The sequence below is a fragment of the Selaginella moellendorffii genome, unplaced genomic scaffold (assembly GCF_000143415.4).
Source record: "Selaginella moellendorffii unplaced genomic scaffold, v1.0 SELMOscaffold_92, whole genome shotgun sequence".
In the NCBI taxonomy this organism is placed as follows: Eukaryota; Viridiplantae; Streptophyta; class Lycopodiopsida; order Selaginellales; family Selaginellaceae; genus Selaginella; species Selaginella moellendorffii.
The window spans coordinates 637,799-658,618 of record NW_003314353.1 but is presented as its reverse complement, the minus strand read 5'-3'; the positions used below and the strand labels follow the sequence as shown (position 1 = coordinate 658,618).

The following is a 20,820-nucleotide window of genomic DNA, read 5'->3' as shown; positions in this document are numbered from 1 at the left end:
TTCTGAATTTCTAGTATATCTTAGTTTTTAAGGCATCTTTGTTTCTTGGCTGCTCTCTCAATTGAGAATTTGTAAGTCCCATTCTTCACAAGACTCAATCAATGCACAAAGCCAAATAATTGAGCCCTAAAGGATTTAAAATAAACAATAATAGACCTCACATCATCCTCTCCTCTCGGAATGATAGAAGATAGTCAAGGTTCTCTCTTAGACGAGCTAGGATCTGGAGGAACATCAGAAGGCATCAGTGGATTTATAAGTGGTGCTAGTGGTTCTTGATCCCTTTATATGAAGCGTTTCAGCCACTACACATACCCAATATCTAAAGGATTGGTCTGTTGGACGTCATGCTAAACCTCATAAACTTGTGATCCAACTTGCCATAACACCTGATATAGTCCCTTCCACTAAGCAAGAAGCCCCTTAAACAAACCATATATTGTAAAATTGGGAAAACAAATTAACACCAAGTCATCAACTTTATACTTTGGACAAGTGGACAAGTGGACAATGATGGGAGTTGTAGTAATATTATTGTCCCACTTGTATGTGACCTAGATGTTCAACAGACTTTGCTTGGACAAGTGGAAGAATGCTCTTCAAATATTGATCCTAAGACTTAGCATCAGTAGCTCGCAAAGGTAAACTTAACTCTATTGGTAGTATTGGATCATGACTATACAAGAGTTTATATGGTGAAACATCAATAAAACTTTGCACCCCTGTGATATATGCATATCAAAGAGATGGCAAATAACCATCCCAATTCGAATGCTAAAAGTTCACGTACTTCGCGATCATTCCTTTGAAGGTCTGAATGAGCTATTCTTCCAAACCATTTGATTGTGGATGATAAGCACTTGTGACAATGTGGCATATCCCCAACCGAGACATCAAAATATAAAATGCCTCAGCCATAAATGTAGGACCATTATCTGAAAGAATTTGTTCCAAATAGAAATGCTAGAACACCACTCAATTGAGGAGAAAGCATCCAATAATAGTTGTAGACGCACTAGCAAGAGCATCAACTTCCACCCAACGAGTTAAATAGTCAAAAGCAATAATAACATATTCATTACCAACAGTCGACCATGGAAAAGGCCTCATTAGATCAAACACCACCAATTCAAATGGATGGGAAACTACAATTGACTCCAACTATATTTCCGTAGCACAAGGGGGACTATTATGAACTTGGCACCAAACACAGCTACGCATATACCAGATAATATCATGTCACATCTCCACTAATAAAAGACTTATGTAGCTTCTTGGTCACACGACAATGTCCCATATGCCCACCTAAAATACAAGAATCATGGTAGGTATGGAGAAAGCATGGAATAAAGATAAAAGGCACCACCAGCCGTAAATTATCATCAAAATCCGTCCACACAAAATAAAGAAAATCATCCTCAAGGTGATATTGAGAATATAAATGCCAAAACAGCAAGTGATGTAGGATTCTCAAACCCATCATAAAGGCTTCAAATCCACAGCTCAATCTTTTGAGCCTCACAAGAAAGTAAATCTTACTCTGCACTTTGTGGACATTAAACATCAAGTACAGGAACTACTAAAGAAACATAGAATCTTTGTCTAAAAAATCCATAAATGCTAGAACAACAGACTCATTAGAAACATGAGAAGAAAGTGAATAAAGAAGAGGAGTTCGAGAAAAGGCATCAGTATTAGATATAGAACTCCTAGGGCGATGAACAATATCAAAACCATATAGTTAAAGTTTTAAAGCCCATCGAGCAGTACGATCAACCAAGTTCTTCTGCTCCAATAATGAAGTAATCACAACATGATCACTTTTTAGTAATGTCTAAAAACCAAATAGATATATATAAAGTTTGTCAAAACCCCAAACTGCTACTAAACAATCCTCTATCATAGAATAGTTCACCTCTGCTGGTTGTAAGGTATGGCTGATATATATAATGAGACAGCCCTAACCAAACAAAATTGACATAAACACACCTCCAAGACCGATATCAAAAGCATCCATGTGCAAAATAAAAGGTCAAGTGTAATTAGGATATGCCAAAACTGGAAGAGTCATCAATAGCTCTTTAAGATCTGTAAATGTCTACTCACAATCCACAGACCACATGAAAGATGATGTTAGCAACTTTAGCAATGTTTACAATAGTGCAGTGCAATCAAAAAGATGATTAACAAAACAACCAAGATATTACACCTTGCCCAAAAAGTGTTACACATCATTCATACACTTCGAAATAGAGAACTTTAAAACACCCATAAGTTTGTCAAGATCAATTTGTAAACCCTCACAAGAAATACAATACCCAAGATAAGTTGTGTCCTTAGACTCAAATAAACATTTCAACTGCTTCAACTTTAAACCAACTTCATGTAGCTAATCCAACACCTAATAAACATCACGAACGTGTTCCTCCCACATCCATTATAAGTGGATTAAAACATTATCAATGAAGTCAACAATCATTTCTGTTATTCCAAAGAATCTCATCTATCATCTGCTAGAAAGTTGTTGGAGCATTGTTTAGACCAAACGACATCACCAAGAACTCGTACAAACCAAATGGTGTATAAAAAACAATTTTAGAAATATCTTCCTTAGCCATTTGCATTTGCTAGTACCCAGAAGCAAGATTTAACTTAGTGAATTATCCCCAAATGATCCAAGAAATCAACATTGTGAGGAAGAGGGTACATATTTAAGATTGTCATTTTGTTTAACAGATGACAGTCAATGCAGAAACAAATACTCCTATCAGGCTTCATAACAAGATAAGGTTCACATACCCAAGGACTCCATGACTTTCGAATAACACCATTTTCCAACATCTCCTTAACATTTACATATAAAATCTTGATCTTTTTTTATTATCAATGACAAATAAGAACCTTGATTGAATAAACATCCCTAGTTGAAATAAGATGACATATTGCAATCTTAGCCCCAAACAACAAGTCAAATTCAAAAAGATCGGCATACTCCACTTGTCTGAGCAGAGTCTACAAAAGTAATGAAAGCACAAGTAAAAGTAGAGGGATGAAGAAGAACGAAAGTGAGAGGAATGGAAAAAATATAATGAAATATAAGACAAGGGAGAGAAGTTTTAAAGTCACACTTGGTATGATTATGCCATAATCAATCCATACCAAAGATGAGATCAAAAGTTTGACTTAGCACCACTCATAATGACTATAGCTTAAACTCAAGTTCACCCATATGCACAACTAGGTCTGCCTCATCCTGTGCATATGCCTATGTACCACCATTGCTATAAATAATGAATATTGGCTCTGCCATATGATGCAAATGTAGACAGCAACATGTGGAAACAGGTTAAACAATAGAAGATAAACTTGAGCCTATTAACCAAAACAAAGAGGATAATATAGAACCTCTTGTTATAAAAATGAACTTAGAAAGTAAACATTAGATGAATTGGTGCCGAGTGAACCCCTTGATGATACTTTCGAAAAAAAGATGGAGGGGTCACTGACTTATTCATGCAAGGACCCTCCACTATTCACACAATTTTGAATTTCCCAAAAGCATTTCGGTGTCCAAACCTTCCACTGTAGTAGCACCAACAAAACATTATTAATGCCAAGGTCTCCATCTAGGAAATGAAAGTCGTCAATCTAATAAGTGTGAGCAACTTCATCACATGCCCAGGAACGGACATCACAACCACGATTACATCCTCACCCTTATCCTTGAACTCGGGTAATAATAACATCAAACTCCATTGGAACAAGACTATCTTTTATAAGAAGTGGAGTTAAAGGATATGTAGTGAGAAGTGGAAGAGGCAATATTTCATAATGTTGTGCCAAGCGAAGAGTATCATTAAGGGTGGTTGGAGCAAGTGCATACATAAGTCTTATAAGATCTTGACAAAGTGTTAGCTACAACATTCCCAATTTGATCCACTCTGACATATTTAGCTCTGCACAAAATAAAAAGCTTCGGAAATGAAGGCTAAGTTGCATCACTAACTTAGATAGCCCTTAACAATGACGATGCAATTGTTAGAAGGTATCATCATAATCGTCAACATGTCTAAATGTGCATTTGAAAATGTCTGGGAAAATGCTCCAATCCTCACGAATAACTGCACTCAAACTATTGTACCATTGCAATGTTGTCCCTTAGAGGCATGTAGGAAACTCACGTAAACACTAAACATCATCCCAAAAATAATATGTGGCAATCACTATAAAGTGATTGAACTAATGTTACATATCATCTTTAATACTCCCATGGAAGAACTCTGGTTGGACACAAAGATTGGCAGTAAAAGCATAAACAACTATACCATACATCGTGAATGCTACTATCAAATGAGTTTGATTGTTCAATTGCAACTGCATAGCATTAAACAATTGCACCAACTACTATTCCAAAGTCAAAAAAGGAAGATGTTGTTGCTTTGCTATGAAAATGAACGAAAAAAAAAAAGCAAAAGAGAAGAAATTGAAAAAGTTATAAAAGCTAGATCTAAATCAAAATCCCAAATCCAAACACTCCTCAAGGACAATCAAAATTACTCCTCACCTCCGCTAATATGAGTGCATGGAATATAAATTAAAATATAGAAATGTATATATTAATTAACCCAAAAAATTTAACTTATATACAGAAGTGAATGGTCTAAATTGAAACTAATCCAGCAGCTATCAAAATCCCACTATGCTAATATTAATATATGGCATTGTAGGCATACACTTGGACCTCACAATATTAATTATCCTTGGTTTCCTCAAGAGTTATTATAATATATTATATAATGGATTGTGTAACTCAAATGATTAAGATTTAATTCTTATGGTAGGCATGTAAGTGAATGCCATCCCATCTCATGGTGCTGTTGCTGCCATATCCCTTCAAGAAGCACCACCACAACCAAGAGCCATGTGCTTCTCCAGAGGCTCCAACAACATTGCCATGCTCAAATGTTTTTTATGTGTCTCTACAGCAGTCAGTAATTCTCAAGGTGCAGGAGTGTCTAACCATTTCTTGATGTGCTTCTGCAGACAATAAGATGATGATCTCACAGCATTTGGCACCACCTAATTGATCACACTGCTCCAGCTTTTCTTTCAGCAGTAAGAGGTAGCTAGAGTTGAGACCACCAAACACCATTCCCATCCGTTTCCACTTCCATAAAAACAAGATGGATAATGCTGTTGTAATAGGTCAAATAAATGAGTTAAAATTTATAACTTGTCTGGCACTGGAAGTTACAGAGATTGAGATCGATACAATTGCTAGAAATCGTGACCAGAAATTATATTCTGAATGAGGCTTTTAAAAAGAAAAAAAGAAAAAAAAAATGGGACTTTGCAAAAACTCATGTCAACATAGACAGACCATCAGCTCACTTGCTCTCCGATCAAATCCAGCCCGATAACAAGGAACGAAATCCCTTGGAACAGCAAAAAATAAAAGTGTACCCCTTGAGCAGAGAGCAAGCTCCTTGCAGCCGCGGTGAGCAGTAGAAATGCGAGCGTCAACTCCTTCCTGTACAATCGATTCCCTTTCTTGCCTGCCTTCTTGGGCTTGTCCTGGAGCTTGGCCAGAAGATCCAAGCCCGACTCGGACACCACTCGCAGGTGTTGCTGCTGCTTGGGAAGGACTTCCGCAGAGTCCCGAGATATGGCCGCCAGCAAGTCCGCCTCGGACGCTCTGCCTGTTTTCTTCGTCACCACCCATTCGTACGCGCTGCCGAGTTGGAAGAGGCCGGAGATCATGGCGTTAAACTTCGTCACCGACATGGTGTTCTCGAACAGGAGGTACGGTACCAAGAACGGGAATGATCTGGGTGCCGGGAGGACGTTGAGGAAGGACATGACGGCCGGGACGTAGCAGATCACCCACACTGGCAGGTGCGACTCCGGCACGAACATCGTCATCGGCAGGATGATGCAGAAGAGCGTAAACGAGTAGAACGGCAGTATGAGCTTTCTCAGCAAGAAGAAGAGGAAGATCAAGTTGCCTTTTTTCCAGAGGGGAATCTGCAAGGCGGCACGTATAAGATAAGTTTTTCTATGCGAGAAAGCAAGTGACACGGACCTTTGCAGTGACGATATCAGGCATGCAGAGGCGGAAGAGCTGCATTGGTCCCGAGTGCCATCGGTGCTGCTGCTTCCTATACGCCTCGTAGGACTCTGGTAGCTCGCAGAGGCACTGAAAACATGCAACGAGCAAACAAATCAGTCCGAGCAGATTGGAGGCCAAGAGAATTACCCGAACATCGTTTACAAAGAGGAACTTCCAGCCTTGTAAATGCGCGCGGACAGCGATGTCCATGTCCTCGACTGTTGTCCTCTCTAGCCAGCCACCAGACTCTTCAAGTGCCTTAATTCGCCAGACCCCAGCTGTTCCATTGAAACCAAAGAAGCTGAGGAAAACTCCATTCACCTGTTGCTCCACCTCGAAGTGGAACGACAGATTGACGTTCTGGAGACGAGTGAGGAGGTTTTCATCCTTGTTCGTGAAAGACCACCGTGCCTGAACCAGTGCCAGCTCGGGATCTTCCTGTAAACACCAAGGAACGATGGAATTGTCAGATATCTCAACCAACAAACTCAAAGTATTCACGCTGCTCTACCTTGAGATGTGGAACAGTCACTTTCAGGAAATCGGGCTTAGGCTGGAAATCTGCGTCGAAAATCGCCACAAACTCGTAGTCTTTCACGTAATCACAGGCCATAGCAGACTTTAAATTGCCAGCTTTGTAGCCACTGCGAACCAAGCGATGCCTGTAAACAATGTTCACTCCCTTTTGACGCCACTTCTGTACTTCCCCTTGAATAAGCAGCTGGATATCCGGCTCGTCAGAGTCATCCAACACTTGAATTAGCAATCGATCCTTGGGCCAATCAAGCTGACAAATCGCCGACACTGACTGCTCATACACCTGGATAGAAAAGAGAAAGCCAGTAAAAAAAAAAAAACTCCCCCAGTCAGAAACAAAGTGAAAAAACAGAACTCCAATCTACCTCTCGCTCGTTGCACATAGGAACCTGAACCAGCACCATGGGAAACCCAACACCCGGCTGCTCCAAATCCTGTGACTCCAAAGTCGCCGGATTCGCCACCACTTTGATCCTCCTATACTTGATCCACAAACACCCGACGCAGAGTATGATCCTGTCAGCGCTCTGGATCAAGAACAGCACGATGCAAAAATTCGCCAGCGTCTGGAGCGGAGGAGCAATGTAGTTTGCTCGCAACTGGACCCAAAACACGTACACCGCCTGGAGCATGCTGTGCAAGCTCAAAGAAGACGAGGATGGCATGCGCAGCCGGGGCGTCCATCCGGAAGTGTGAGCAATGAGCTCGAATCCCAGCATCACCAGCGCGAATGCCAGAAACCCCTTGATGAACCTGTGAAGTTTCCCCCTGTGAGTGTTCGACTTCTCCGGGTTGGCGACCCCTTGTTTCTGGACGAGCCTCTTCTTCACAGCACTGAGAAGAAGCCACAGGCCGTGGGCGAGCCATGCCAGGCATCCAGCGGCGCGATGGGCTTTGAGGAGAAGCACCCAAGTTAGCTGCTTGGCATTCTTTCCCCTGCCCTTCTTGTCAAACGTAGTGGCGCCGCCACTGCCCGGGCTCTCGATCTCCAGCATCGACCAGTTTGGATTGTCCATCTTCACCACCACCGGAGTTCCCCTGTGATCTTGCTTGGACCACCAATCCGCGAAGTCGAAGCTCGTCGGCGGCATCGAGCGGGGGAGAGAGTTTAGTCGTCAGATTCGGTGGCTGCGCTGGAAATTTGGCATGCGAACTTAATTGCCTCTGCAAGATCTTCTTTTTCGTGCTGGCTCTCGAGATTGATTCGATAGAAAAGAGCTAGAGCAATGCTTACTCTCGGGCTCGCATGCCAATCATGGACGAAATGATGTCCCTGTCACAAATTCGCTGCTTGGAGCTCCAGCATTGCCGCCATAGATCTTCGGTTTAGAACCCAGAGAAGCACCCAAAGAACGAGAAAAAAAAAATGGGGGGGAAACGAGGATGGGAGGAGAAAAAATTCCCAAAATTGCGTGTCAAACAGCACTGGATTCCAGCAGCCGCCCCAGAAGAGACAACGGCAATTCTGGAATAGTAAGGAGCCGTGGTCAGAAACGCTGAATTTCGCACAGCTACAGTGGCGCCGCGAAGAACGAAGGCGAGGAACGCGACAATACGACACGGGGAAGGAAGAGAAAACGGAGAAGGAGCAGCAGTGCGCTACAGTGCTCTACACAAATCCCTAAACCCTAATCCTCACGGCACGGACTCTCCCTCCCTCTCTCTCCCCGGCATTGAGCAGCAAAATCCAATGCGCTTGTGAGCGATCCCCTCCCTTTGCCGATCGAGCTGCGCTCCTCCCCTCTCTCTCTCTCTTCTCGCGCGAGGAACCCTAAAATCTGGAGTGGAGTGGATCGATCAATGCACTTGTAGAGGCGCACGTTTTCAAACAACTCCCGCCTCTCTTTACTGTGGCCTTGGAGAGCAGGCTGACAGAATATCCTAGTAAGAAACATTCCGTTAAGCCTTTGAGAATACAAAAGCCCTAATTTCCATAACATGTTGACAGAATAAGAACATTCCGTTAGTTTCGAATAAAAAAAACCCTAAGTTCCTTTCAAGCTGGATCTTTCGTGATGAGACACATTATTTTTGGTGTTGTTCTTATAAGATTTACACCCACATCACCTCCTCCACACGGATCAACTTAAACTTGTGGGCATCTCTTTGGATTCCAGTGGAGCAGCATCCCCTTGGCCTATAAACAAGCCACGGCGGAGTTGACGCAGCGACAAACCAAGGGTGGGCCAAGTTTGTAGACTACGAATCCGCAAAAAAAAAGGGGGCATTCTCTTTCGCTCGGCCCTGGATTCCCTCGCTCGAGAAACCAGCTCACGCTCGTCCGGGGCGGTGGTGTGTGTGTGTGACAAGTCTTTCCCAATTCTTCTTTGCTTATAAACTTTGAATTTAAGCCAAGAGAAAGAATCTCTCTGCGCAAGGTGGCCACCTTTGTTGCTTTTGTAAAGTCTTTTCTCCTCATGTGGGCGTGCTGCCAAACACGCTACGCTTACACACATTGCTCAGACTTGGCATGTTCGCCATGAGAAAACACTCACCAACACCGCTCGACTTTGAAGCTACGTGCGTGCGCGTAAACATTTGCATAGAATATACAAAACCATATAGTATGGTCCGGTAATAAAATATAGATATCACCCATGCATAAAGGTTTGGACCTTTTCTACCCGGACAGTTTACCATTCCAAAGTGACTGCAAAGTCGTAAGAATTTAAATGCGGTCATATGTTAGGCAATTTTTTAGAATTGTTTTTCTCCGTTTTTGCATGGTCACAACCAAGCCGTTAGGAATCTTACAGAAATTAAGGTGTGAATCCCAACGACAGCGAAATCGATGTGAGCGATTGTTGGATTCGGATATTAGGGTTTATTGAGGGTCAAATTGTTTGCCCTAAAGGGTTTTTTGGGCGGGAGAGGGGGAATGGAGGTGCGCCATGGCGACTTGCTTGATCCTCATCCGGACATCACTGCGCTCTTTTGCTACTACAATGCGCTCTATTTCCAAGGCAAGCTTGGCGCTTGCAGTGTGCAGTGGAGCAGCAAACGCATGACTTTGTATCCTTTGCTTTGATCGCATTTTTCTGAGAGTTTGATCGATTGGATTTGTTTTTGGCTCAGGTGCGCGGGGATTTGCAAGTACAGCTTCTGCGGTGGCTGCGAGATTCGCCTCTCGGAGCCGCTGCTCAAGTATCGGAGTGTGAGTGATCTCAAGAACACGCTTCTCCATGAGATGATTCATGCGTTTCTGTTTCTCGACAATGGGAACAAAGATCACGAGTGAGTATTTGTTGTCAGCTAAGAAGAAAAAGGTTTTTTTCTTCTTTCTGATCTCATCCTTTTTCCTTCGTGTGGCAGTGATCATGGTCAATATTTTCTTGCAAAAATGAAGGAGATCAACGTTTCCAGCTTGCAAGATTTCGAGGTTCTATTTAGATTTTGCGAAACTTATTCTTAGCTTTTCCGTGTCAGAGACCTGTAGAAGGCTACAACATCACCGTATATCACAACTTTAAGGACGAAGTGAACAATTACCGTGTTCATCACTGGACGGTAGAACACATTTTTGCGCTCAATTTTTGGACGAGTCTTTGCTATTTTGCAGTGCCAGTCTTGTGGGAATCTTGTAAAACGAGCGATGAATCGAGCACCCTCGCCAGCTGACTGTACATTCAAAGCTGGATCGACAGGAACCTGCTCACATCCGCGATGCCTCTGGCATACGTAAAGTTTCAACTTTCACGCTTTAGCTTTATCTTTCATCTTTGTGGATCAGGCACGAGACAACTTGCGGCGGCAGCTACTTGAAAACCGCGGAGCCACCCGGATACAAAGACAAGCGCAAGAAGAGGAAAGAAGAAGGTTTGTTTTAACTTTTGGAAGTTAAAGCTACCTGGTGTGCTATCAAACAGGCTCTTCGATTGGAAGTGGTGAGAACAAGGCAGGAAAATCCCACAAAACTGCTGGAAGAGTCTCTGGGATGCCATCGAAGAACTTGAGCATCAAAGACTTTCTCAGCGTAGCAAGCGGCTCAAAGAACACAAACGCTATCGATTTAACTGCGGATGATCCAAGTTCGTGCTTAAATTGATGATTTTTATCAGAAAACTAACAATCTTTCTTGTGAGCTGCAGTGCACTGCTTCGTTTGTCCGAATCCAAATGCAAAGAGACAATCGTGGGAGACTTAGGCAGGACCGAAACCATCGCAAAAATCAACCAGCACCTGGACAACTGCTTGATAAATTAAAGTTTTGTAAGAATGTGAATGAACTTTGCGTACCTTCTTCGATATGATATTGTGAAGGCGTGTTGTTCTCTTAGATTTGCTCTTCCGTGAGCACCGCATCCGTTACCGCCGCATTCGTTAGCACCGCATCTTGTTCGGGTGTCGCTGCTAGCGGCAGCTCCGCGTCCACGTTGAGCGGCAGCCTCCACCGGGAAATGTTATGCCATGATGGTCTTCGTGGTATCCGGGACTTCGGAAGTTGATCTGGAAATGCAGCGAAAGAAGATCAGCGAGAAGACAAAATTGAAAGAAACAAGGCGCTTACCGATGAGCCTTAGCACCGTATCTTTGTCTGGCAACGCTGGAATAGCCCCTCTCTCCGTGGTTGTGATTGCTCCACAGGCATTTGCAAATCGCAAGGCATCTCTCAGCCTTTTCTCGTCCTGAGGAGAAAGGCGGGATTTAGCTGATCGAAAGCATCAATTCTGGCGCTCTCAGAGGTTCGCTTACCAACAAAGAATCACCAAAGTCAGGAAATCAGTCAGGATGTAAACGTACTGTGTACAAGGACATGTCGCTAACGAGCTGACTGTGGATTCCTCCGACGAAGGCGTCGCCGGCACCAGTCGTATCAACGGCTTGGACTTGAATGCCCTCGACTTTTCCGTGGAATTCCTGATGAATTTCGTTAGTGAAAGCACGATGAATAGCATTTGGAGCACTCACTTTTGTATAGTAGCGGGAGCCATTCTGGCCCTCGGTAACCAGCAGTAACTTAAGATTGGGATGAAACATAGACATTGCTGCCTCATCGGTATACGGATCCGCTCCATTTGTCAGAAACTCCAGCTCTTCCTCGCTGATCTTTGCTTGCAGAAAAGAGGAGGTAAGACACGCTCAAAATAAAAGGTAGAGACGAAGAGCACCTTGATAAGGTCGGCTTTGTTCCAAATGCTAAGAATGCCGATCCGGGCGTCTTCAGGCGTTGGCCAAAGGGGAAGTCTCAAATTGGGATCGTAAGACAACAATGCACCAGCCGACTTTGCGATGTCCATGGCAGCAAGGTGAGCAGAACGACATGGTTCCGCGATCAAACTGATCGAACCGTAGTGAAAAATCGATGCCTGTCAAGAAGAAGAAAGCACCAGTCAAAAACATTGGAGAAACGAAGAACACAAAAGAATAGAAAATGAGAGAAAGAACGTTACCTGTTGTATGAGCTCAGCATCAAGCTCGGGTACTGTTAGAAGCATATCTGCGCTTGGATTCCTGTAAAACATAAACTCGCGCTCACCATCCTCTCTCAAAGTAACAAAAGCCAAAGAAGTCCTCGCGTTCTGATCGAAACGAACCCCTCGGCTGTTGACTCTATTGTCCTTGAGAATCTCCACGAGCATGCATCCAAACTCGTCCTCTCCGACCTGGATGGAATGCAATTCTCAAAAAACTCAATCTGGCAGCCTGCATTCTCTATCCTGCTAGAGAAATCTCTCTCTCTCGCTCGTCTCACCTTGCCAATGAACGCTGAGTGACCGCCGAGGCGAGAAATCGCCACAGCGACATTGGCCGGGGCGCCGCCGGGGGCTTTCTTGAAGGCCGGAGCATCCGCCAGCGACAATCCCCCCACCGTCGGCACGAAATCCACGAGCATCTCCCCGAAACACACCACAAGATCCGACTTCCTGCCCTTGCTCCTGGGCGAGATCGATGAGGAGCGCCTTGATCGCGCCTCCATCACTGCCGCGCAAAATATTTCCCAGCCCTAAAAAAACGCTCCATGGAAAATTAACTAAAAAGAATATGCTCGGCACCTTGTCTATACAGCTTCTTCTTGAAGCCTCTTGCAAGGCTTGAACAAGAAGCTTTGTAAAAGTCACCCTCAATCGCGGACTGCCACGTGTACGCCCGGCAAATATGAATGCACGCGTCACAACGTTGTTGGCCTCGCCAGAGAGTTTCCCGCCTTGTTGGTCATTTCCCTCGCATTGAGTGCGCTCTCCTAGGGTTCGTATGAAATCGAGGCGCTGGCTCGTCTAGGGTGTCGTAGTCTCAGGGTGGAGGCTAGAATCTCCTGGCGGTGGCGGTGCGGCAGGGTATAATGGCAGGCGACGAGAAAGATCGATCGATTGTTCCCTTCAGCCGCGCGGCGCTCGATGGCGAGGCTCGATTCAGGCAGTGCTGCGAGGTCTGGATTCTTTTCTTGTGCTGGACGGGCTCTCAGTTCGTGGAAATTTGACAGGCAAGGCTCGCTTTGGATGAAATACGCATGGAGAAAGCTGTGGCGCTGTTTCGCGCAATCACGTCGCTCAAGGATTCGTCCGTGCTTGGTGGCTCGGTAAGCAGTTCTCGTGTTTGTCGGTTTTCCAAAGTTTCTTTGTCGTCTTTTTTTTTTCCAGGCAGATGAGGCCGAGCGTATTTGGATGGCATGCATTCTATATGTCTTGAAGAAGCTGGATAGGAATGAAACTCACACCTTTACGGTGTCGCAAGTTCTTCGTGCGACCAATGTGAGGTGAGATTTTTTTATTTTATTTTTTTTGTTGATCCGTTTGTGCCTGCTTAACTCGTCAACAGTATTGTGGAGTTTTTCAGGGAGCTTCCACAGTTTTTAGAAAAATGCACGGCAACTCTGAATGACCTTTACGGGGTAGAGTTCCAGGAACATCTTCAGGTATATCGCTTCTGATTGTTTCTTGTACTCCTGATTAAAAGAGTTCGACGTTGTTTCAGGCTAAGGAAGACCAAGCAACCTTCGTGCACTTGATGGTTCTGTTCAAGTGAGTTTGTTTGCACTGTTAAACTTCCCCGATGACAATTTCCCTGCAGTCACTACAATAGGAATTATCTGGATTATTTTAAGCCGCAAATGTTAAGTGATGGGACGAGCACCGGTCAGCAACATTTTGGCTGGTTTTTCTTCCTGGCTGTGCGGATGCGCGTCCTCGGGCAATTTCCTGATCTTGTTACGTGTACGAACGCGCTTCTGGGTGTCATTGTAAGCAACAGACGTTTTGTTCCCATGTCTGACGTTTTTGAACAGGTCGTCATGATTGTTCATATGCCGGTGTCGTTGCGATCCTTTTCATTGGAGAATACGTCTCTCTTTCGTATGTTTTGCCATTTGTAGTGCTGTTACTGACACAACCTGTTTGCAGCGAAAAGGGATGACAAGGGGGTGAACCTTGTAGCGTCTATCTCCAGCGTCGGAGATGCTTGTGAAGGTGATGTTATGTCGATGCTCCAAAAGATTCAAGAAATGATTCCGACTGTTTTCCCAAGTCTATCCGGCATAGGCGACTCCAGTGCTGTTAGCAACCTGCAAGGTTTCAATTGTGGTAAGTTTATCTAATTTGTAAGTTTCCAGCCAGTGTTGATATTCTGTTGCAGACGGCATATTGTATTTTGAGGGCCTGCTCGAAGACCATATGCTAGCCACACATCTGCAAATTCTGGAGAGGCTGTGTGAAGTTGTGGAAGGCGGAACAGTTAAAATGCCAACGCCATCGTCATCTGAAGCAGTTAGAATGCCGCCGCCGACACCTGTTAGCGTAACTATGACGACAGCAAAGTGGTTACGGACCGTTATAGCACCATTACCCGCCGAGCCAAGTACAGAATTACTAGATTACCTCAAGTCGTGTGACCGAGACATAACGGAAGAGGTGACGCACAGGGGCAAAGCGTTACTGGAAGCAATATTTCCCGTTTATCCCCAAGGCAGCTGGAGGGCCACTCTCCACAGCAGTGGGAGCTCGGAATGGACCGTACAAAGAAGATCGGAGGCCTCGAAGCTTTACTACAGAGTTCTAACGGCGCTTTGTCGGGCCGAGTTCCTGAGACTTCAGAGCAAGAATTTGACATCAGTGTTGACAAGCGAGAAGTTTCACCGGTGCATGCTGGCCTGCTCTGCTGAGTTGGTGCTTGCGGCACACAAGACCATCATTCTGGCGTTTCCTGCTGTTTTGGAACCGACTGGCATAACTGCGTTCGACTTGAGCAAGGTGATAGAGTCTTTCGTAAGGCACGAACCAACTTTGCCAAGGGAGCTGAAACGACATCTAAACTCTATCGAGGAACGGCTTTTAGAGAGCATGGCCTGGGAGAAGGGGTCATCGATGTATAACTCGCTGGTGGTTGCTAAGCCCAGGTTCGCACCTGACATACGACGTCTGGAACTTATCAGTGAACCATTGCGAACGTTGGAACCGTTGATACCGTCTTATTCGCAAGGAGGGACGTCCAAAGGGGAAGACATGGCAGCTGAATCAAATTCACCGACCGAGGCTATGCATGAGATCGTGATGGTCGTGTTCTTTCAGAAGGTATGTAGATCTTTTTACATCGCATCGTTCGACCACGTGCTTTGCTGTGCAGGTGTTGAAGCTCGCCGCTAGCCGAATCAAAGTTCTCTGTGAACGCCTTATGCAGCCTAGTTTCGTCGTGGAGCACATTTTCCAGGTTGTTGAGTACGCTCTGAATCGGACAACTATCTTTTTCAACCGGCACATTGATCAAATACTACTATGTAGCACGTATGGCGTATGCAAGGTACGATGATATTGTGATGATTACCCAATCACAGCTGCTTAAGAGCAGGTCTTGAGCCTTAACGTGAGCTTTAAAGACATTATATTCCAGTACCGGAAGCAGCCTCAGAGCCGAAATCATGTTTTCAAGAGTGTTTATCTCAAACACCGGGGAGGGGTAAGGATCTTTCTTGAATTTTTAGATGTAATGTTTTCCCTAACAGATTGCCGAGACGGGAGATATAATCAAATTTTACAATACTGTTTTTGTTCCTGCTGTGAAGTCATTTTTAGTGACAATCGCTCCACCTTCGGTGTCTATGACTGCAAGCCAAAGTGATGTGGCAGACGAAAACACAGGTAAAGAGTTCTAAAATCATGTTAGTCTGATTTGAGCTGGTCGTAAATGCAGCGCCTAACTCACCTGCACGGCCATCTGTCCTCCCAGCCATTCCCGACATGTCTCCGAGAAAAGTATCTGCCAGGCACAATGTGTATGTCTCCCCTCTTCGAAATACAAAGGTAAGCTCTTTGCTTTCTGGTTGGATATGACGAGCTCGTACAGGTTGAAAACATCATGTCCCCACACTCAAAAAGTTTGTATGCTTGTGTTGGCGAAAGTACTCACGCATACCAAAGCCCTTCGAAAGACCTTACTGCAATTAACTGTCGCTTAAATTCGTCAAACGGGTCAGTTGTTCACAAGGTTCACACCATCTGGTTTTTAAATTGTATTTGCAGGCGAAGGCTTGATTTCCTGGGGCCATCTATGATCAGTGACTCTTTTGTTAGTGGAGCCTTAACCAACAACTCTGAGGCGGCAGCCAACGCCCCGAACAACGATGCGAACGTCGATCAAGGCGTACCAAACGACAACCAAAGTCCAATTCCAGATCCTCAGTCTCCTCCAGGGAAACGTCCGAGGCTCGAATAATTTTGAACTCTAAAGAGACGGTAAAGTACCATTGTTATTTTGAATTTTCTTGTCAACCAAGTCTATGCTGCAGATATTATGTACAAGATTTCAACGGACACGTTCACCTTCACATAGTCTCGGCAATACTCTTTAGTGAGGGCCTCCATGGCTTCGCAATCGACATGCCCATTCCTAGCTCACGGGCATCTGGAAAAGTTTGGAACTACACAACGAGGAAGGAACAGAATCATATGGTGGATTTCTCAAACAGCTCGACTACCTGAGACCCCGTGCCTGACTTGGAGGAATCCGGTGCTGTTAGAAATGCTGCATCGACCATGCCACTTACTCGACTGGTGCCAGTTTTCCTACTGGAGAAGTTGTTTAGTACTTCTGCAAGGCCAGGTTCAGCACTCTGTCAAGGATCCAACGACACTGACCTTCAAAGCTGATGAGCCGGTAGCAGTTGCCAGTGGCAAGTATAGCCGAGGGGGGCAGGATTTTCATTTTGGGCTTCCGTTTTGGAGACGATGAAGGCTTTGGCCACACATAGACTGCGACATAGTAGCCGGGATTTTGTAGCATCACCTGACGAGCAGAGATTGTCCAGTACAAGCGCTCCATCCGCCCGTTGGGATACTCTATCAGCGTTGCGACCGCGTCGGAAGCCTGGCAATTCCCCATCGCTTCTAGCTGCTGCTGCTGCTGCTACAAACCAGAGCACTGCGGGGGATGGATGGAGCAGAATAATGGAGAGGACACGTCGTAGTCCTCCATGGCAGCTCCTTGAAAAAACTATGTAGGGAAATGGGAAGCTGGGAAGGGAAAGGCAGGGAAACGAAGACGTCGACCGCCATGGCGCCTCGACTGCTTTGGAGTTATCCGGCTCGTCGATTCGACACGCAGAAGACTTAAGACGATATCAAAAGGCCCAGGAATCGACGCAGGTACTTTTCACTGGCGATAGCTAACACGTATCTAAGCAAAACTTTTTCTTTTTTCAGCTTTGCAGTCATGGTCGGGGAGCTTGTCTTTAGGTGGATGGAATCTCTGCGTCTTAAGACTGACGAAAGAACCTTTCAGCTGATGGAGAGGAGAGACGACGGAGAAGTTTTGGGAGAAGGATCAGCACGAGTCTATCGCGTAAGTTTCAACTGGATTTAAGTCTCTGGTGGACCGCAGCATTGATGAGCAGTGTGACTGGCAACCAAGACGAAATAAGTTCGAGACACATTTGCGGTGAGAAATTGAGAGGCAACCACCTGTTGATCATCATACGGCCTTGTCAAAAAACATTTCGTATGTCATGCAATCCAGGCCGTCCATAGTCGATGCCCTAAAAGGGCCCGAAAGGGGGCTAGAATATGCCGAATAGCGTTTCGCGCGATTTTAGGGTTCTTGATCCCTCTTTCCTAGCGATGCCGCTCAGCATTGGATCTGCACGGGACAGCGTCAAGGGAGAATTCTTTGGCCCGCAACATAGGTAAATTCTTGTGGACCTTCGGAAATGTGACTAAGCCCACCATTTGTTAAACTTGCAGCATGAGCGAAGCATATGAAATTGAGCTCAAGGTGCGCGATTACGAGTTAAACAACTATGGTCTCGTACAGAACACGGTGTACGCGAGCTACTGCGACCATGGTATAGCTTATCCAGTTCCAAGCTTTTCCTTTGCTCATACGCTTTGAAAGGTGCCAAATTTTCACCCAGCAAGACACGAGTTATTTGAAGAGCTGGGAATCAATTCTGAGGCTCTTGCCGGGACTGGTGCTGTGCTTGCGCTTGCGGAGCTCAACATCAAGTACTTGAGCCCTTTGAAAGTATGATCTTTCTATCTGTCCGGGGTATTAATGTTACTTATGCCAGTCAGGGGATGTTTTCCTTGTTACGGCTAGGATAACTGGATCGTCGGCTGTGAGACTGTTTTTCGACCACAACATTTACAAGCTTCCTCACAAAGAAGTCCGTTGGTTTTGTTTATAACCTTTGCTTTTGGGTTTTCAAGTTTTTTCTTGTTTGCAGCCAGTGTTAGAGGCTAAAAGGATTGTTGTTTGTCTGGACAAGAACGACAAACCAATCAAATTTCCAGCGCGCTTTAGAAATATACTTAATTTATTTATGAGAAATCAAGGATAATTTTTCATGTTGGATAATATTGCAAAATCATTTTGAATAGCACAGACCCGTTTGTGTAAGGAATAGGCCTATAATATCCTATTGTATTCTAGGATATTCCCTAATCTTATGGCTGTCTCGTAAACTTTCTCTATAATTTTCTTTCAATATAAATCATTGCAAGTGTACAGGGTGGCAAAGAAGCGATGAAGTTCTTCATAGCTAGAATTTTAAGAGTACCAAGTGAAATTTCCCAAACTATAGTAGGATTTTTGTTGTCAGCTTTGGGATCTTCATAAAACCATTAGGAGGAATTGCAACACTTCTACATATTATCCTCTAAGTTAAAAGGATTCACATTGTCTGAAATAGCATGCCAACACAAAGCCATGAACCTTAAAGCTAAGTTATCAAATTTTACATCATTGAGCTCTCATGAAGGGCATAGATTCTAGCCCATGGAAGTATAAAAATGAAATTCTATAAAACTTATAAAAACCAAAGCAAATCATGTTTCTGTTTAATGCAACAAATCATTATTATGATGCAGCATGTTTACAGCTTGAAAGTTATAAAATGTTTTATATAGAACCAGGTTGCAATTGGATCTAATAAATATATATATATATATATATATATATATAGTAATTATAATGCTTTAGCTATTGATGTATTAATTAAGGTTTAAACCTACCAGATTTAATCCCAAATGGATATAGTACTATAATTAGTATATTACCTAGATAAGGTAATATATACATGAGTGCATGGAATATGGAAATGGAATACAGAAATATGCATATTAATTAACCCAAAAACCCTAACTTATACATAGAAGCATGTGGTCCAGATTGAAAACAATCCACTAGCTATCAAATCCCACCACACTAATATTAAGATATAGCATTGTAATTGTACATTTAATCCTTACATCATCCCCTCCCCTTGGAAGGATGGAAAATAGTCAATGTTCTTTAATGGATAGGCTTAAAAACATTGATAGACTTGTATGTGGTATTAGTTGTTCTTGATCCCTTTGTATAAAGCGTTTCAGCCGCTATATATACACAATTTTTAAAGGATTAGCATATTAGATGTCATGCTAAACCTCATAAACTTGCAACCCAATTTGCCATAACACTTGATATAGTCCCTTCTACTAAACAAGAAAGACCTTAGACAAACCATATATTGTAAGATTGGGAAAATGGACTAACATCACATCTATTTTGTAATTCTTAAGTGGATGATGATGGGAGTTGTAGCACTGTTATTATCCCATTTGTATCCAGCATAGGTGTTCAACAGACTTTACTTAAACCAATAGAAGAATGCTTGTCAAATACTAATCCCAAAACCTAGTTCGTAACAATTACAAAAGTAAACCTAACTCCATTAGATTATGACCATATAAAAGTTTATATGGTGAAGCACTAATAGAATTTTGCACCCATATAACATATACATACCGAAGTGATGGTAAATAGCCATTTTAATTCAAATATTGAAAGTTTATATACTTTGTGATTATCCCTTTTAAGGTCTGAACAAGTCATTCCACCAAACCATTTGACTGTGAATGATGATAAACACTCATGAAAGTGTGGTGTTTCCCCAACCAAAACATTAAAACATGAAATATCTCAGCCATAAATATGGGATCATTATCCAAAAGAATTTACTTGGGACAAAAATGCTGAAACACCATTTGATTAAAAAGGAAATATCTAACAATAGTTGCAAATGCACTAACAAAAGCACTGACTTCCACCTAGCGAGTCAAATAGTCAAAAGTAATAATGATATACTCATTGTCAATCCGTGGAAAAAAAACCCCATCAAATCAAATGCCACTAACTCAAATAAACAAAAAACTACAATTAACTCCCACTATCCTTCTATAGCATGAAAGAGAGTATTACAAACTTGATATCAAACATAGCTACTCATATACTAGATAACATCACGTCGCATTTTTTACCAATAGAAAGACCTACACAGCTTCTCAATCATACGATGATGTCCTATATGCTCACATAGAATAGAAGAATTATAGTAGGCATAGAGAAAATATGGAATAAAGATCAAAGGCACCACCAGTTATAAATGATTATCAAAATTTGTCCTTACAAAAAAACATCCTTTTTGTGTGCTTAAAAAATAGGGAAAAAGGGGAATATACCCTTGCATGCTAACATCTTCTCATGACTTTGATAGTGGAATATTCTAGGGAATCTCACACAAAGCTCTAAGCCATCTCCTAACAGGTGACCACAAACAAATATACTAGCTACATTACATTAAAGAACCCATACCCAAAGTGTTGGTGTAGACTCCAAGGTGATGCCCTATGGAGATAGGGTGCGCTACATGTGCTATCAGAAAAAATAGCACATATTTAATTCCCATTGATTAGTGGCTACTTAAAAATATA

The 20,820-nt window shown here is 43.4% G+C and overlaps 6 protein-coding genes across 7 annotated transcripts; 3 read left to right on the top strand and 3 right to left on the bottom strand.

Annotated features, from left to right (window-relative positions):
• Positions 1-5,274: 5,274 nt before the first annotated feature.
• On the bottom strand, positions 5,275-8,482 carry LOC9628891 (probable xyloglucan glycosyltransferase 5). Its single transcript, XM_002988898.2, has 5 exons — positions 7,012-8,482; positions 6,621-6,929; positions 6,257-6,547; positions 6,083-6,196; positions 5,275-6,024 (listed from the first exon to the last, which is right to left on the bottom strand). The coding sequence occupies exons 1-5, from the start codon at positions 7,735-7,737 to the stop codon at positions 5,383-5,385; spliced, it is 2,082 nt and encodes a 693-aa protein (XP_002988944.1). The 5' UTR covers positions 7,738-8,482; the 3' UTR covers positions 5,275-5,382.
• Positions 8,483-9,493: 1,011 nt separating this feature from the next.
• On the top strand, positions 9,494-10,893 carry LOC9662250 (sprT-like domain-containing protein Spartan). The gene is made up of 8 exons (XM_024662772.1): positions 9,494-9,658; positions 9,722-9,880; positions 9,959-10,025; positions 10,073-10,153; positions 10,206-10,324; positions 10,377-10,462; positions 10,513-10,674; positions 10,735-10,893. Exons 1-8 carry the CDS (start codon positions 9,525-9,527, stop codon positions 10,788-10,790), a joined length of 864 nt encoding a protein of 287 aa, XP_024518540.1. The 5' UTR covers positions 9,494-9,524; the 3' UTR covers positions 10,791-10,893.
• Positions 10,764-12,499, bottom strand: LOC9628890 (fructokinase-1). Its single transcript, XM_024662770.1, has 8 exons — positions 12,339-12,499; positions 12,037-12,249; positions 11,755-11,952; positions 11,555-11,692; positions 11,387-11,503; positions 11,154-11,271; positions 10,883-11,092; positions 10,764-10,833 (listed from the first exon to the last, which is right to left on the bottom strand). The coding sequence occupies exons 1-7, from the start codon at positions 12,477-12,479 to the stop codon at positions 10,920-10,922; spliced, it is 1,098 nt and encodes a 365-aa protein (XP_024518538.1). The 5' UTR covers positions 12,480-12,499; the 3' UTR covers positions 10,764-10,833; positions 10,883-10,919.
• A 294-nt stretch (positions 12,500-12,793) lies between these two features.
• Positions 12,794-16,442, top strand: LOC9662249 (retinoblastoma-related protein). 2 transcript variants are annotated; one of them, XM_002988956.2, is made up of 16 exons: positions 12,794-13,013; positions 13,068-13,163; positions 13,225-13,340; positions 13,403-13,499; positions 13,559-13,605; positions 13,655-13,823; positions 13,869-13,935; positions 13,984-14,163; positions 14,216-15,150; positions 15,203-15,376; positions 15,425-15,532; positions 15,579-15,714; positions 15,767-15,876; positions 15,920-16,044; positions 16,096-16,308; positions 16,362-16,442. In XM_002988956.2, the coding sequence occupies exons 1-15, from the start codon at positions 12,927-12,929 to the stop codon at positions 16,286-16,288; spliced, it is 2,640 nt and encodes an 879-aa protein (XP_002989002.1). In that variant the 5' UTR covers positions 12,794-12,926; the 3' UTR covers positions 16,289-16,308; positions 16,362-16,442. The 2 variants fall into 2 exon arrangements, with proteins under 2 accessions (XP_002989002.1, XP_024518532.1); XM_024662764.1 differs by lacking the exon at positions 16,362-16,442 and having other exon boundaries at positions 15,952-16,044; positions 16,096-16,183.
• Positions 16,305-17,203, bottom strand: LOC9628889. The gene is made up of 3 exons (XM_002988896.2): positions 16,711-17,203; positions 16,551-16,663; positions 16,305-16,493 (listed from the first exon to the last, which is right to left on the bottom strand). Exons 1-3 carry the CDS (start codon positions 16,952-16,954, stop codon positions 16,398-16,400), a joined length of 453 nt encoding a protein of 150 aa, XP_002988942.1. The 5' UTR covers positions 16,955-17,203; the 3' UTR covers positions 16,305-16,397.
• Positions 17,103-18,407, top strand: LOC9662248 (acyl-acyl carrier protein thioesterase ATL3, chloroplastic). The gene is made up of 6 exons (XM_002988955.2): positions 17,103-17,217; positions 17,275-17,753; positions 17,812-17,912; positions 17,982-18,091; positions 18,138-18,233; positions 18,294-18,407. Exons 2-6 carry the CDS (start codon positions 17,635-17,637, stop codon positions 18,405-18,407), a joined length of 540 nt encoding a protein of 179 aa, XP_002989001.2. The 5' UTR covers positions 17,103-17,217; positions 17,275-17,634.
• The last annotated feature ends 2,413 nt before the right edge of the window (positions 18,408-20,820 follow it).